General features: G+C 37.0%; 1 protein-coding gene across 2 annotated transcripts in view; it reads left to right on the plus strand.

Moving 5' to 3' along the window:
• DMD (dystrophin) overlaps positions 1-18,149 on the plus strand; it is a gene marked incomplete at both ends in the record, with an annotated part of 1,177,430 nt that overhangs the window by 373,500 nt on the left and 785,781 nt on the right. For both annotated transcript variants that reach the window (XM_082480534.1, XM_082480533.1), the window contains one exon: positions 11,976-12,099. In XM_082480534.1, the coding sequence (XP_082336660.1) occupies positions 11,976-12,099 (124 nt within the window). The remainder of the gene's footprint in view (positions 1-11,975; positions 12,100-18,149) is intronic.

Genomic DNA, 18,149 nt, shown 5'->3' on the forward strand with positions numbered 1-18,149 from the left:
TGTTAATAATTATAGTCAGTATGCATGGCATTGTGGGGGTCCCACTTGAATATAGTCTTGAAATTTGAAGTACAAGAAGCATTCCATTAGTTCTTTTTACAGTCTTTAAAATGAATTTTTTAATAGTTAGAATACTAGTAATGCAGATATTGCCTGGTTTCTAAGTTGTTCAAGTTGTATTCTTTCTGACTTGTGGGTCAGCAGTAGAAATAACAGTTCTGCAGAGGCAGAGTTAACATTTGGTGAAATGGGCAGTATCATCATTTTCAGAATTTTTACTGTGTAACTCCAAGTACAAGTGACAAGGGATTTTAGGCTAATACTGAACACTTATGAATGTCACAGGAAAAAATTCTAATGAGTTTAAGTAGAATTATCTCAAGCACTAAATTTCTGAATAAGGTGCTAAGAAGCTAGACTTCAAACACTCGTCGTAATATTTGTTTTGGAAATTTTTTTTTACATTCATATTTGGTATTTGATAAACATGAATTCCAAGGTAACGGATTCAAGGACTGAAAGAAATGTGAAACTGCATTCAGTGTCTCATTTCTATAGAAAATATCTTTGTTTAGTTCAGTTTATTTTCAATGATAAGATATTTTCTTGTAAAATACTCTTTAACTTATTAAGAATGAGATACACCAAGAATAGGAGAAATCTGACTTTCTTTTTTAATTGAAGGAGTATGTCATTGAAAAGATAGATACTCAGAGGCAAATTTTTTTATACATAGGCATCTAAAGTGGGATTTTCCTAAAGAAAGTGCTTAGACTAAGTAACTTCATTAGATAAATTTGAATGAATTGAATCTGATCTCTAGTATCATTTGGAATTTGGTTTAGTTGGGGGTTTTTTGCATATCCTAGGTTACCGTTAAATAATAGTTATATTTTGCTAATGTATTTCCAAGCACTCAAAATAATGCATACCAATGACTATCACCAGACTCACAATTCTTGATTTGTTCAAGGAATTGTTAGATGGCCATGTTTTTACTTAAAAGACATAATAAGACAACAGTAGTACTCTTGTTAATGTTTCAGTAGTAATGTGCAAAGATCTGAAAGAGGATCAAGGCCCCGTTGTCTTACATGCAAGAGTAAACCTATGTTAATGCATGGTCCCTGCCTTGAAAATATTGGCATTCTGAGTTTTGAAATCGAAAAATTAAGACTGGAAATCCCTCATAAATTTTAAACTGTTCCAATAATTGGTGTATTTAAACTTTTCACTTTATTTTTTTCCAAACTAAATGTTTTAGGAATGACCTTAGTTGACATAAATATATAGAAGTGAAGTGCGAGTCTACTGTTATAAAGAAAAGCATTACCTTCGTTAAAACTAAATGAAGTAGGGTAATTTTTTAAACCTGTATTTTACAGTCCTTCAAGAAGGCTGTTGCTATAAATAGCTATGCATTATTTAAAATTGGAGACCAATTTGCAGCAGAAGTTCCTTCTCAGCTACTAAGTATGTAATTGTCGTGGTTTAACCCCAGCCAGCAACTAAGCACCACCCAGCCGCTCGCTCATTCTCCCCTGGTAGGACAGGGGAGAGAATTGAAAGAGTAAAAGTGAAAAGACTCGTGGGTGGAGATAAAGACAGTTTAATAAGTAAAGCAAAAGCTGCACACACAAGCAAAGCAAACCAAGGAACTTATTCCCTGCTTCCCATGGGCAGGCAGGTGGTCAGCCATCCCCAGGAAAGCAGGGCTCCATCATGCGTAATGGTTGCTTGGGAAGACAAACTCCATTACTCCCAATGTCCTCCCCCTTCCTTCTTCTTCCCCCAGCTTTACATGCTAAGCATGGTGTCATATGGTATGGAATATCCCTTTGGTTAGTTGGAGTCAGCTGTCCCGGCTGTGTCCCCTCCCAACTTCTTGTGCACCCCCAACCTACTTGCTGGTGGGGCGGTGTGAGGAGCAGAAAAGGCCTTAACTCTGTGTAAGCGCTGATCAGCATTAACTAAAACATTCCTGTGTTATCAACACTGTTTTCAGTGCAAATCCAAAACATAGCCCCATACTAGATACTGTGAAGAAAATTAACTCTGTCCCAGCTAAAACCAGCACAGTAACGTTAGTCTATATTTTCTTTCTTGCTCCTATTCTTTTGATTTATCTTAATACTGAAAGTAAAATTAGCAGGGTACAGCAGACTCCAGACTTCTAAGTCATCATGCAAGGAAACTACCAGAGGACAGGAATTAGCTGGATTATAGGAATTGGTTATGTTCAGAAATACCTCATTTTATACTAACTGAGAATTATAATTTCTTGGGGTTTAGCTGTTGTCTCTCTAAAGCATTGCAACTAGCAAGGATGTATAAAAATTTGATAGATATTTGTACAGAAAATAGGATATTTTATCAAATTGGAGACTATAATTGTTTGCAGCTATATTATTGGCAGATCTTCTACCAAATTTACAGTGTTATTGGTGTTTACCATTGCATACTAGGTTTTGAGGGAGATTAATTTATGTTTTATGCTATCTGAAAGATATTCATTCACCATGTGTGTTCTGTTTAACTTTTGGATAAGACTCGAGATATGAAACTTGGAACAACTGGTAGTTCTTAGTCTTTTTCTAGGGTGACTTTAGATAATTGAATAAGCTGTGGTTTCTTATATGTACTTAAAATCAGAGTCCTTTTCATTGCTGCACAGATCAGATTTTTGTTTTGATCTATTAAGAAAGCAAGTTGAATTCTACCTGGAAGAAGGCAGTTCATAGTTTAATATGCTTTAACATGGTCTAACTCGCTGGAATATTGCTTTGTGTACAGGAGTTATTAGATTTGCTATAACAGTGTGATCATACCATCATATTAGAACTAGTTCAGTATGACTGTTCACTGAATACCTGTGAGTGAAACTACAATATGGTAATGTGCAGAGTAAATGATGTTCGAAATGTCCACAGCTGTGCAGCAGGATGAATGATGGTTATATTATCTGAAGGCAACGTTTTTCCATTTAGATATTTTTTTCTTGGCATTTCCAACTGAACAGCCAAAACCAGACTATGTACCTTTCCTCTCTAGAAAGTCCAAGCGGGTGTTCCAGAGTGGGAGGACCAGTCAATAAATAGCTTCAGAGAAACATGTTCAGAGGAAACTTTGGGGAAGGAGTTTCAGCTTAGAATAGTGGTTATTGTGCCTGCTTTTATTAAAACAAAAAAATGCCGTCTTAGAAACTAATACACTTGACAGTATTCTCTTGTCTTTCTCTAGCATAATAAATTTATACTGAACATAAGTATAACAATAGGAGAAGAAAACTCATCTTAAAATGTGGGTGCTCAGATAAAATTTCTTTGTGTATTGGTGTCTAGACACCCTTTTCATCAATCCTTTTTTTCTGGGAGAACCTCATGGTTATGTTCCCAGTCAGTCAGTTATTTTCATTGCTGGCTGCAAGATCTTTCAGGGTTGTTTGTGTATATTTAATTGTACCTCCACCCAAGGACAAACAAAGCCATAGTACTACAGAGCCTTTGGTTTTTTGAAATAAACTAAGAGAATGGGGGTTCTCAACCCAACCTCTCCTACATTGTTCTATATTGTGTGTGTGTTTATGTTCAGAATTTTCGCTGAGCACTTAATGACCCAGAGCTGATGATTCTGTACTGCTTAGTTTTTGTTTGATGAAAAAAAACCCAGCAATTATTGAATGCTTGCCAGAAACTTCCGAAGGTGCATAACCAGATTGTGTTGGTCTCTTTTCATGGTAACACGCGGCATGCTCTTGCCTGGTATTTTGGGGGCTGGCAGGAAAGACATATTGGGGGTTGGGGCTTTATTGAGGTGGTGAATAATGCTTCCAGGTTTTTTCAGCTTCTTGCATCTGTTCTCAAGCTTTAGTCGGCGTTGTTGTTGTAAAAGAGTATGCCTGAAATAAATGCATCAGGCTCTGTTGCCACACGTTTGGAAAGATTTGTGCTCCGCATTTGCTTTCCTGTGATCTAAATGTTTTAGAAAGACTAGGGGATGTCTTAAAGATGCACTGCACCTGCATTGTGACTTGCTAGGTGCTTAGATTCAAGAAGGAAGAAAGAGTAGTTTGTCTACTCTCTGAATATTGCATTAGTGAACTGCATAAGAGTATAGTCTCCAGCTACTTAGCTGAGGAGAAACAATGGACGGCTAAGATTGAAGCATCAAGCTTTCTAGAATGCTTTTGGTTTATACATTTCCAAGTGCTTTGGAAGGATTAGAAGTATGAGAGTCTCCATTTATACTGAAGAGACTGAGAGAAGCAGTTTGACTTGTAGACCAATAGCATACACAGCAGTGAATATCACATTTCCATTGCCCTGATTCACCATGGCATAAATGCATGGGAAAGAAGGTGTTGATTTTTCTTGCCTCCTAAAGCAACTTCTTACCATAAGTCGTGGAAAGCAGAGATAAGAAGTGGATGACTTTTTTTTTTCTTCCCCTTCCCCCCCCCCCAAAAAAAATATCTGTAACTGCCTCAAAAGTAATGCTTCAAAATGTCAGAATAATTCAGTCGTGCTAAGTTCTGTTACTGGTCATAGGAAAGCTCCTTTTCCCAGAGGAATTAATTTGAAACTGAGAAGGAAAAAATATTTGGAGCTGTATAAAAAAAGGTCTTGAAAGTATGAATTAGGCATTAGGACTAGAGATAAATGTAACACAGCTGAAATTTTAGGATTAAAAAAACCTCCAACCATAAACCCCCCCCAACCCTGTAAATGGGAGAAAGGGTTGCAAGATAACATTTTCATGGTATTTGCATATTCTGAGAAAAACAGGTCAGATGTGTAGCATAGAAAAATCTGAAAATTTGTTCACGGTATTTATAAATAGCAAACAAGTTAGAGCTGCTTAACATTTAATTTAAACATGTTTTTAATAGTAATGTTCTTGAATAATGTCTAAGGATACCTTTCTTTGCCATTTAGTAAATAACTTTGTACATGCTTCCTGATATTTCCAAGGGAAGTATATTTGTCATAACATTATGGATATAATGTTAATCTTCAGATTTGAAAGAGACTTCATGCCCTTTGAAAAGAAAGGCATGCTAAAATAGGATAGTTGCTCCATCTAGTGTTTTGTTTTGTTTTTTTTTATTTAACAAGTGTTAACATAATTTTTTGGAAAGCAAGTAGCCTTCATTTCTTTGAAAATTGTTATATTTGGGATTCTAATACTTCATTACTTAAAGTTTGGATTTTTGTAGAAAAATACATCAAGGAAAACTTACAACTTATTCAAAGTTGGGTTTTGATCGCTATTGTTTCAAATATCCCATTGCTTTCCAAAGAATTATATTACTTCGAACTAAATGCTGATTGTTTAGCATTTTTACAGCAACTCCCTTGGGCTGTTTGACCCTCATCCTGTTACTGAAATGCAGCTTCTGCACTTGTATTGTTATCTAACACTACTTAGCAAATCTAAAAAGAGGAAAGCCATGTCTTCAATTTTCTTGATGGTCCTTGGTTTCAGTGTTGTATCTGTGTAGCCAGTGCCAGAGAAAACGAAAAGGGTAACTGGGACACAACAGGATAGTTTTCTGTCGTTTACAGGGGGAATCATTTATACACATTTTCATTTGGAGTGTCAGAAGATCTGTTGGTATGTAGAGATCTGTAAACATGGAAACTTTATAACTTCTTAGTGTTCATTGGTTTTTAACCCTTTATCCTATTTGTGAGGTGAGAAATAGCATCGTGACAAATACCCTGAGATATACATTCTTCTTCACATTTAGTGTCCGAAATTACCTCCTATATTATAGGAGTGACACCAGTTGGCACTCACTGGAAGGCATGATGACTGGATTTAAAACTGCTTTGCATCTCTAGCCACTGGCTGTTTGCTGAAGGCAAATGGTGTTAATGAACATACTCTACAACAACCTCTAGATTTTCATTTGCCTTAGACATATGAGAAACGTAGTGGATTAATCGGAATGTCTGCAAAGCATTCCACGTTACAGTTCAGGAATGACTGCTCAGGCTGGGGAAGGTATGGTTTATAACCATGCCTTATCAGCGGTGAGATGGATAGTTGTCTAAAGAACTATGAGGCTAATAAGGTGATACAAGTGAAGTTTCTGGAGGAGATTTACGCTTGGAATCGATCTCGTATTTTCTTTGATGCCTTAGTACGCATTACAGAAATGTGCTGGTCATAATGTTGATAAGGCTAAACAGAACAGTATCACAAGCGTAGAAGGAGGTCCGGAATATCATTCAGAAAGGAAATAAAATTATTTGACGACTGAACTAAAAAAAATAGGAAGGGAAAAATATTTATTAGGACAAATAAGCTGTTGAATTAAGAACAAGACTATTTATCACCTAATTGCTCATCAGCTACAAATATAGAGGAGGAAGATAAACAGCAGGGAATTAGTTCATCACAGAATAATTCTGCCTATGGGCATTGTATACCAAAAGTTCTTCTTTGACATGTTCTAGGCAATGAAGAGCTACAAGCTGAGGAGCACTGCTGGTGAGCTGGGCATTTCAGTCCGGCCATGGAAATGCAGTAGTTCAGTATGTGGTTCTTGGATCTGAGCTGTATCATTCCCCGCCAGCTCAATACGTAGGCAACTGGTCTTAGTCTGCCCAAGATACAGAGCGGTGACATGCCCGGTGTGGTTTTGTTCCCAGAGGGAAGGAAAAAACAAATGAGCAAAGGAAATTTTGAGGCAGTTTCTATGTGTTTGTCGTGGTTTAGGCCAAATCCACCACTGGGGACCCGAGGGACCCCAGACGGGACCGACAGATGCTCCCCTCTACCCCTCTACAAAGAGAGAGGCAGAGGAGGAAAAAGAGACTTAAGAGTTTAGAAGAAACTAAACTACTTTAATGAAATATTAATAATAAAATAAAAAGAAATAATGAAAAATATATACAAAACCGTATCAAGCTCCCGAGATGACAATCACGTCACCGGCTGGCACTGGGGCAGTCCCAGGCTGGACTCAGTGGCGGACGGGAACTGGATTCCGGATCTGGAGTCAGGATTGGGATCACAGGCAGAGAGAGTCCTCCTCAGACGTCGGCCATTGAAGGAAGAGCCCCTGACCCTTTGGTCCCTCAGCTTTTATACTGAGCATGAGGCAGATGGGATGGAATACCCTGTTGGTCAGTTTTGGGTCACCTGTCCTGTCCGCTCCTCCCTGCAGGTGGGACCCCACTATGCTTTTCCGCTTCCGACCCTCCAACGTGGCAAATAACAAAGTTGGTTGGCCTTGGCTGTTATGGCAATAAGTATAAGCAAGAGCCTCTCTGCATACCATGCCTGGGCATCAGCTATAAACATTGGCCTTATCACTCTGAGAGAGTGAACACTGTCTGCACAATATGCAGTTAATTTCAGTTGTTAGAAGAGGCCCAGCTAAGAAGCGAAGTTACTGAACAAAATTGGTTCTGTTTTACCTCAAACCAGGACAGTGTTGAAAGAATGAAGTCCTGAAACCACTATCTAGTCACAGTAGCAGTAATATCGTAGCGGTTTCAAGATTAAATTCATTCAATTTAGAGAAAAGATTATACACCGTGATGGCCACATGACAGCAGGGTACTTCGTGACTCGTGTTCCTATGGGACCTTGTACAACATTCAAGTTGTTTGTATAAATATGTGCAAGGTCAGTGCGTGGCCATTACTTCACTGTCATCATCTTCCTGTGGCAGTGTGTAAAAAAAGGCAAAACTATGAGTTTAAAATATACCATTGTCTTTTGCTAGACAGCTTACAACTTTGTTGGCTGTAAGAACCACAATAGACCTTTATAAGGTATATTGTGCAGATGGAAGGTTTACAGTCAGTCAGACCTTCAACTATTAATAAATGCATTGTTTTTTTTTATTGTGGAATATAAACAAATTAACGCTTGCTGTTACTTAGTGGTTTGCAGAAGGTATTTGATTAGATAGGTGTCTTGTAGTAGGACTCGAGTGTCAGCCTCTGGTGGATATTTGGGTTAAAATTCCGTGCACAGAAAGCAAAAACAAAATGCAACTAAGTTGTGAAATGCCTTAAAGGTTTATCATGTATTTAATACTGAAAAGGAAGGGAAAGCTAGAAGAAGGAATCATTTTTGAACAAGTATATGTGGTAATCTCAGCAAGAGAGTTTTGAGTGTGAATATGAAGTAGGCATATGGCTTAGTATGATCTAGAAAATCAATTTTTGGGGGACTTGCATGAAAATTTGAATGGCATGGATTAAAAATGTGAATGTGTTGGTTTTTTTTCAAATGTGCTCTGGAGTAAAAAGAGACTGTATTTAAACTCAGCTGACATGTGCTGACCTGTCAAGAGAGGGCAGTGAGAGCAGTAAAAGATAGTGTCTCTCTTGTGGAATAGCAGAAGGAAAGACTAATTGGAAAACTAAACCATGAGTGCTGCATAAAGAACAAATCCTCTGCTGCAGATTGAATTTTTAGATGGGGAGCAAGCTAACATGCGCATTAAAGTGAGGTAGTTATTTAGAGTAATTGTCTCAAGTTATTTGATTTTATTGTCTTCCATGGATTTATTTTAACAAATTCTACCTGCACTCAACTTTATTGGGTCAGAAAGGTAATATTGCATTACTTTTTTTATATCAAAAGTATTGTTGTACTTAGGAGATTTAAAGACTATATTGATCCTTTGATATCAATCTAGAGGTAATATAGTTTGGAACTGCAGCTGTGCTCAGATAGGAAATGTCCAATCATAGTGGAATGATTAAACGGCATATTCTACCTGTATTTCCTGGTTTTATACAAGCTGAACATAACAATAAGAATTTTTGTTTTTCCAGAGTAATTGAAAAATGTCTTTATGCTGAGGATATTTATGTGCTGCAAAAAGCTACTTAGAATTAACTTTCATCTTTTTTTAATCCTTTTCTGCCCCCTCTTTATAACCCTTTTTTGGGGGCAGGAGCCTTTGTTTGTGGAGTTATATTTGTCTCCAGAAGAAACTGCAAGTGACAGAGCAATCTGTTATCCGAGATCAGCTCTGTCAAGATGCTCCCTGCTGTGGCTAATACTTACCATCATCTGATGACTCTCTGGGCCATGGGATGTGTTCCTGATTATTTTATTGTACTATCAAAACTGTCCCAAACTCTCCTGTTCCTCTTTGAGGGGGGGGATGCTGCAGAGGCAGGGGCTTAGTCCTTTTGTTTAAGAGATGAAGAAATGATCACTGGTAAACTTTTTGCTCTGGCTATTCTTCAGAAAGCTGCTCTCTGTGCTCCTACTTACCTGCAGTTTGCGAACGGAGCAAGCACCAGAATTAATACCATTTTGCCTGCAGTCGAGGGAGTTTGGTACTGAGGGACTGGTAAACTCGTCTTCGTTGTTATCAGATGTCTGATGTTCTGTGGTCTTCTCCATTTACTGCTGCTTTGTGCCAGTGCTATAAAACATCCTAGCTGCCGCAATAAGTGACAGCAGCGAGAGCGCCAGCTTTAGCTGTAGATTTAAGTAAGGTGAAAGAAGTGGTCATTCCTTTCTTGTGTACTTTGCCTATACGGTTGCTGACCACGAGGAGAGTGGGGAGTGGAGAGCATGTTGGCAGCAGGGAGCGGCAACGCTTTCCTTAACCTGGGCTGCTGATTTTGGGTAACTGGTTTGTACAATGCTCACTGGGTTTGAAGAACCGAAGGTGGAGAGGGTGGCAGTCCCGTGTGGTTGAGAACCTATAGGCTGACCAAATTCTTTCTTGACTGTTAAAACAGGTTCCCTTGTTTCTCACTTTGCCTGTGGTGCTGACAAGCCCCAAACCAGATAGAGAAACAGAAGGCAGTAGAGCATTACTACTCCCTCTTTTTGAAAAACGTTTACACCGGATTTGGAGGCTTTGCTGCAGCTCAGCAATTGTCAAGTGACATAACAGTCCTTAGGCAGCTGCTCTAATTTATTTAACCTAATGTATTCCTTACTGTGGACTTCAAGAACTCTACTTTGTCCTAGAGAGTACTTGGTAGAACTTCACATTGCTGATCAGGCAGAGGTGTAGCAATCATCATTGGATCTTGAATATAGATAATTTATATACAGATTTATATTAGGATGATTTATGGATTTGTTTTTATGTTGCAATCCAGTCCATTAGCTTTAAAATTGGGTGTTCTCTACTTTAAGATGTGTTGAACAGTCCTAAATCATAGTTGCAAAAAAATACTGTCATCATTCTCCCGCTGAAATCAGCTAGATATGGAGTTCGTGCTTGCAACTCGTTGAATATAGAGTATTCCAGTTTTATGTGGGAATACTGGATTTTATAATTTTGCTGTCTCCTAGTCTTAAAATTTCATGAAAGCATTTATTAAATATGCAGTTATTATATGCAGAACAGAGGATAACATTATATTTCAAGAATTGCAATTGATTTAATGTCACATAGGATCAGGAATAAAGCTGAGGTAGGAAGCTCTTAACTGGCAGTGCAGTTCAATTTCAGCGATTAGAATCTGGTACCAGCACAGAGATTCCCTGAACCATCTGGGAATTTTCTTTTGTCTTCCACCTCTGAATTTACAATTCTTTATAAAATGAAGATTTCTGCACCTTTCGTTACTTCACAATCATATTTTTTCTCTTTAAATGAGTGTTCAAATACTACTATTGAGAATTGCTTTATCGACATTATTCCTAAGTGTTTATAATTTGAATATAGAATATTGGGCTGGGATTAGGACAGTGTGTGATTCTTCTGCTTTCATTTCTACTCAGTCTTTCACACCATGTTGTTAAATGGAGTCACAAAGATCACAGTGGAGAAGGAAAAAAAGGGAGGCATAAATACAAGATCAAACGTGGAACCCTTGTATTCTGTTTTCATTTCTGTATGTGTAGATTTCTGTAGCACCTGATTTTACATTACATCCTTGTATTTTAGTTCTTATATGTATGGAGTATATTGACATAAAAGAATTAATTTCTCCAAAGGTGTAATTGTCATTCAAGTTCTTGTTGTTAGTAGATTTTCAATTGCATGTAAAAGATACAACCTGTATTTACAAAGCAAACTGAAAAATACAGCTGATTCTTTTTTTCTATGTCTTTTTGCTGTATTTCTTTCATCGTATTGCTGCAAAAGGAAAACCAGTTATAAACTAGATATAAGTAGTGCAATAAAGAAATTAAGAATGCAGTTTAGCACAACAGAAAAAAAAATGTCTCAAGCCTCTTGTTTTAAAAACTACATTGGATACTGAGTAATAGTATGATTTTTCTACACATCAGCAACTTAAATATCTGCATGTGGTAACCTTCATTTTGAACTGCTACCTTCTGAATAGGTAACAAAGATTAACATCAGTTTTATAGGAGATGATGAGAGAGAAGACAGTAAGAAAAAAGGCTGTGCAGTACAAACTAGTTAAAAAATGTATTCAGAGAGTTGGAAAACTTAATTTGCATTTCTAAAGTTTTAGCTGTAGGAAAATTATAACCCACTGTTTATTAGTAATTACATTCTACAACAATTTGAGTTCATTTGAAGAGACTCTTGTCTAATGGTCAAATTTCCTGCTTAAATATCCTTCATAATATCATCAGCGCAAGCTGGGACAGAAATCTTACAGGTATGAAAGCTGCGTTTGGTGAGCCAGATAGGACTTGCATCCTCAGCTGAGCCAACAGGACTTGCGATACACTTTCTTCGCTGTGAGAGACACTCGTTTCGTGTCTTCCAAAAATATCAGCTTGTAAAATTAGAATCTTTATTGTGAAAATTGTTGCATCTGTTCAGCTGTCAAATCAGGGTCTTAAAACTGAAAAAGTATTTCCATGTTTCCAAATTGTGGTATGAATAGTTTTATGAGCTATCTAATGAAATATGGGGGGTTTAAAACTGTCTTTTGCTGAGAGAAATTGCTGCTTATTCACTTGTTTAAACAACCCGTTAAACGTGTTTACTGTCAATGCTATTTTCAGAAACTTTGTGCAAATGAAATGCCTTATTGCACTTCTCTGTCTTTTAGGTTTGACTCGGATACAACGGAGCTCCATAGCTGGATGACCCGCTCAGAAGCAGTGCTTCAGAGTCCCGAGTTTGCGATATATCGAAAAGAAGGCAATCTCTCAGATCTCAGAGAAAGAGTCAATGTAGGAGAAAGTACTCGTATATATGTCCGTTAGTGTGTATTAGCTTGTCAAAGTGCTTTCAAAGTCCAAGTTTAAATGAGTTCAAATGTAGACTGACAAGCATTGGTTGTCCACATGTACAAGAGAAATTTAGAAGCGCTCACTATTTCTGTAAATGTCAGATTTTGGCACCAAAATTGCTACGCAGGCTGTCTGAATACAGAGATCTTTTTTGATATTCATACATACTCATATTTAATTAAAGTATTCTAGATTTGTGAAAGTCTGTGGCAAAGTTGAATCAAAGTCTATGTATTACTTCTTAAATATGCATCATGACTCTATACTAAGAGCTTAATTTGACATTATACAAGCATAAATTGAAGGATATGAAAAGTGTCATCTTTTAGTGTATCCTAAAGAAAATCCGTATCTAATTCTTTTGACAGTGCTGTAAAATATATATGAAAATCACCAGTCTCTACATATATTTTTTATTTAATTTTTTTTTTTGGTCTATTGTAGTACCATGCCTGAACCAAAAATGTTTTTTTTTTCTACTTTTGGCAAAACAAATGATTCTGTACTGCTTAAGGAGTAGCCGTGTTTGTGTATATGCTTCACACACTCTGAATTTAGCCCTTGAAAACTAAACTTTAAATTTTCTTCCATATTTAATTTTTGTAGATAGACATAAAAATTCCTGTCCTTTCTGAGTAAAAGAAAGGAGAGTTGGTTTTATAATCAGCTCTTATAGTATCATAGTATACCATGAAAATTCATTAAAATATATGGTGATACATACTCCTAGAGCACAAACAGCTGGAACAAAGTTACTATATTGAAGTTAGTTTTCCTGCTGTTTTTTTCTCACTATATGCTTGTCCATCATAAAACAGCTATGATAAGATTGAGGAATGCTGAATTTCGTGATTGTAAATATACATTTTAAAATTTCATGTTAAATCATATTTCTCTTGCAATAATTTTAATGTAATTGTTAATGTTGTCATAATATTGCTGCTAGTAAGTATCCATTACAATGTAATCTCCTGAATTTAGTCCACGGCACCACTTCATGTTACATGAAATATACATAAATATATATATATATATATATATATATAAAAGCAATATGCAACAAGGATCAAATATACAGAGAAGGTTTGATGGGTTCAAATGCTTCGATACTGAGGTAATGGGGTTCATGTAATACCTAAATAGATTTACGGTTGGTTTTCTGAGTGCTTCAATCTTCATTGTAGGTAAAATTAAAAAAGAAACAAAGAGGAATGATAATACAAAGAAAATGCTCCTGCCTCCCCTTCATATATTCCCATTTTGAGGAACATAACAATTTCAAGGCTGGCAAATTAGCTCGTCTTGACCTACATATTGCGCCGAGTACCTGCACTTTCAGGTTTCTCTAACCAATATGATGTTCCACCTCATATTGTCAGTTTCTAAGACTTTATAACAAGATTAAAGGATCCAGGAGCCATGCTTCACCTTCCTCCTTCTTTCTTTTCTTTGCTTCCGAGGAGGTGCTGATCGCTGCAAGTAAGGGGGTGGAGGTAGGTGAACCACAGACCCTCCCCTGGTTCCCAGCCAGAGTTCCCAGCAGCTCTTGCCTTGCCTTTCTTGATGCTGAGGAAGATCATTGGGGCTGGGAGGCCACTACCTACCACATTTGTTCAGATCTTGTTTAGGTTGGCGAAAACATACATAACACTGGAGGAAGAGGGAGGGAGGGAGGGAAAAGAAGTGTGGAATTTCACCAGTGCATGGGCAGTGTAAGTTTGAATTCGAAACCCTGCAGATAGCAGGAGGTATTTCAGATGTTTCTTTGACCTCCTTGGAAATCAAATAACTGGATGGTTAAGAAACCATTTTCCAGCTTCTTTACTGAAAAGCAGTGCAGAAAAACGATCTGCTTTGTATCAAGAGGGATCTGAGACAAACCAGTAACTCTAAATAGAAATAAGACAAATGAACACGTGTCCTTCATTAACATTGAAAATATTTTTAAAGACCAAGGCTGGTTTTAATTTCATAGAGTATCACTGCTTTTAAAATGAACATTTTATTGAGAAAATTACATTACATTAAGAAGTTTCTAGGTGTTTTAAGGGAGCAAACATTCTAATTACATGTATTTATTTGATAGAGAGAACTCTGAAAGATGGCACTTAATGAGTGCTACATGGATTCTGTGTTGAACAGTTTTCGGTGAATGGAAGTCTTTGTACATGCTTTTCAAAAAAGAAAATATACCCGGGTTTTTAAAATGCCAGGTTTTAAAGCTTTTCCAGACCTGACTTTTCCTGGTCTGGGCTGTGTCTCCATCCATAAAACTAGTAGTCAGGAAGTACTGTCCAGTTCATTGATTTGAGTAGTTTCGTTGTTGCTTGTTGACACTTTTTCTTTCTAATTCCCTCAAAAGGAGCCTCAAATCATTGGAAAATAAGATAGTATGGGTTTCAATATATTATAATCTCTAGTAAAGTTGTAGATGATGTATAAAAAAAGATGAAATGCCAAAAAGGAAAACATATGTTAGTGATAATTGAAAAAGGTTGTGTTATATTGACATATTGTACTGACTTAGTCATACCTCAGCGTTGTTACTTACATGGGCATCGTACGGAAGTCTGATGTGGCCATTACTGGCTATTATTTATTTTTTTCCCTATATGACAATATATATACTGGTGTAACACAGAACACCTGTGCTTGTCAGACCTACTGTTTATTGCCCACCACAGTAAGTGCTGATTCCTAGGGCCTTTTCCTAATGACTTTCTTTTCTGCTGCTCTTTTGAGGACAGGTTACTAGTTGGATGACTTTTTTTCTTGTTGTGGCAGCTTGCTCTTATTCTTCATTTTTCTTGGATGAGGGGTCACTTCCATATGATATAGTGGAAGTGCGTCTGTTGTATGATGGAGGGACACAGACTTCAGAAACGACAGCCACAAGGAAAGCTCTTTCGCCATCATTGGTGATTCATCAGGTTCAAAAGCCTGCTCCATTCCCAGCTGAGAGGAGGCCTGGGGGAGACAGAGCCAAGAGCAGGCTGTATGAAATGCACTGACTGCGTTTGCTCTGCCAGCTGCTCTTCAGAAACTGGCAGGAAATTAGCCTTTGGCAGAGGTATTACGGAGGTTGAATAGATTAGACATGCACAAAAAGTCCATTCCTATGTCTGGGGAGAAGCAAAAATATTTATAGCCCTTCCCTGCTACAAAAGAAAGGTATTTGCCTTACCTGGCCAGAGACTGGGCACCGTAAGTATAGAAGTTTCACTGTGGAACAACCTTGCTACTCCTAAATAATGAAGACATCCAATCACTAATCTGCAAACATTGTTACTTTCATCACACTGTTATTGTTTTCCAGTTATTATGTATATTTTACTAAAAACAGACCTAACAGTGACTCAGGTCTTTTTTGGTTTCTGTAAGCCATAATGAGCTTTCAATATTGCAAGTTCCAATATATGAAGGTTCAGGTAAAAAACTAAAACTTGCTAGATAGGAAATCTTGCTTAATAGTAAGTCAGATTTGAGTCTAGACATTGATAAACTGGGAATAAACCTCCTTGAAAGGAGTTTTGGTTAGCCAAGAAGCAGCACCTGGAAATTCAGAATCAAGGGTAAACATACAAGGAACAGCTGTAAGGGAAAATGTCAGATATCCTAGACAATTAAATTTGTTCTTTTGGCATTCTCAAAAGCTCCATTCTTGTTTGTTCGTTTTGTTTTAGTGACCTTTTTCAGACATGCTTTGTTGGGCCTGGATATTTGAAAGCTGAATCACTGTCAGAGCCAGTGATGATAACGTTGCCATCTCCTGCTCTTGGGGCTCATTGGTCAGAGTCATAGGAGGTCAGGGACTACTGCTACCATGCATCCTTTCGCAGAGCCCTCAGATTAGGATGTTGATTTGATATGAGTAACGTCCGAATTCCTCGGACTGTCAGTGTTTTCTAGGTTATGAAGTCATTAACTGTCAACTAAAATCTCAGGGTCAACTAAAACGCTCAGCGTTGTGAAAGTAGCCTTTTCACCTTCAGCTGGCATTTAGCTAAAGATGAATTTTTAGTGGGGTTCAATCAGTTAAAACTAGGCTACTATACATTTGCAGTGCCAGTTACAAAATAGCCCAGAAGAGAATTAATCCCCGACTGGATGAAAGCCTGTAAAGGTAACTTTTTTTCTCATATTGGCGTATTTTTTTTCTGAAAAATCTTTTGCAGAAAACAAAAAGAGTAGAAAAAGGGAAAGTTATGTCTTTGGAAATATTTTGAAGTGACTTTGTATCTACCACAACTCTGAATCAAAAAAAAAAAAAAAAAAAAGTGTTGATTACAATGTAGAGAATCTAAGAATTTCAGAACTTCACAAAACTCTTCAGACTTATCCCAGACTACTTGTGTCACGAATGAACCTGAATCGAGAGTCTTGTTCCTTTTAGTAAAGGACAAAATGAAGAAAACAGACGCAAAGAGATAAATAAGAGATATTACAGGACTCCTACTCCCTTCGTTTCTAGACACTTTATATGTGCTTATGGAAATCCTTTTTCTGAGGTGCTTAAAATCCAAGACAGAGCTTGCAGGTTTGGCAAACAATGGCAGTGTGTACAGAGTCATGGCAGGACTGTGGGATTAGTACTGTGAAGTAACTAGGCTGAATTTCGTCCTTTCGCCCCAGATCAGGTAATTTGTCATTGTAGGAGGACCAAGAGGACAGTCTTTTCTCCTTCGGCTAGCATTGTGCTTTCTGTGTGGAAGCATATGTCTTCCTGGAACCAGTGTTAGCCCTTCATCTTTATAATATGTGTTAATTACACAAAAAGGAGTGGAGAACAGTAATTGGCAGAAAGTTTGGTATGTGCCAAATTTTCCGGTTTATTTTTAAGGGCTTTGCATGTAGTGATTATCTTTTCTATCAGGACCTGGATATTTTAATCTTTCAGGAGACAGATCAACATTTATCCACATTTTTCTGGACACAGTGTATTTCTGGACACTGAAGAGTTCATTGCCACAGGCTTCGGTGTCATATAATTTTTATATTTCAAAATAGCATACTTCAGGGGTTTTTTATGATTCTTTTGTGCTCACTACACTTGTGCTCATGATAATTACACATCTGGCGTTACAGACAGAGTCAATTTTTTTTTTCAGGATATTTTAGTGTTTTTATGATTTGTTTGAGTTCTCTGTAGTATAGACTCGCGCTAATTATACCTGGCATTATAGACAGAGTAGTATTAATTAAGATTCTATAAGAAATTTTAGAACTCTGCAGAGAATTAATAGATTTTTTTTTTTAATTTGGAAAATATTTAAATTGTGCAGTGGAATGGTTGAAGATTTTATTGACCTACAAAAGCTATAAATAATTAATACAGTCATCTTTAAGTCATTGGGATTAAACTCAGTAATCTTTGAATGATAATTTAGGTATATATTGAAGTTGTTTATAAAATCCAAATATTTCCATCCTTAATTCTTCTCTAAATATCCTTTCTTTATATATTTTATTTATACAAAATTGTATTATTGGAAGTGTTTGATAGAAGCTTTGGCATATTGTTGGGAAGGCTGCTGTTTAATCATTTCTATATACACAAATGAATAGCAGTTTTAAGTAGGCTGTGGAAATGTGTGAATTTAACTGAAAATCTCTCTTTAAAGTCTCAAGTGTCTCCTTACTTAGGAAAGTCTTCCAGGGAGCTGCTGCCTAGTAAACTGAAGATGTTTTAAGCATCACACTTTAAAAGTTATTTTAAGAGAGTTTATTCAAAGGTGTTTATATTACTTCCTCCTAAGCATAACAATCTATTTGAAAAATAACATCTTCAAATGTAAGTGTATAAGATTATTCTACTAAAAGCACTCTTAGACACCTAAGAAACCTACTTGAGGTTTCTTTGCAGCTGTAAAGGAACCTTTTCACCCGAAGACTCAAGTCACACAGAATATGCCTTTGCTGTGGAAATGAACCAGGTGATTAGGAAGCCTAGTGGGGTCAGCCAGACTGAGAAGCTGTAGCCAGGGTTGTGT

This window comes from Vanellus vanellus (genome assembly GCF_965231255.1).
Source record: "Vanellus vanellus genome assembly, chromosome: 1".
NCBI lineage: Eukaryota > Metazoa > Chordata > Aves > Charadriiformes > Charadriidae > Vanellus > Vanellus vanellus.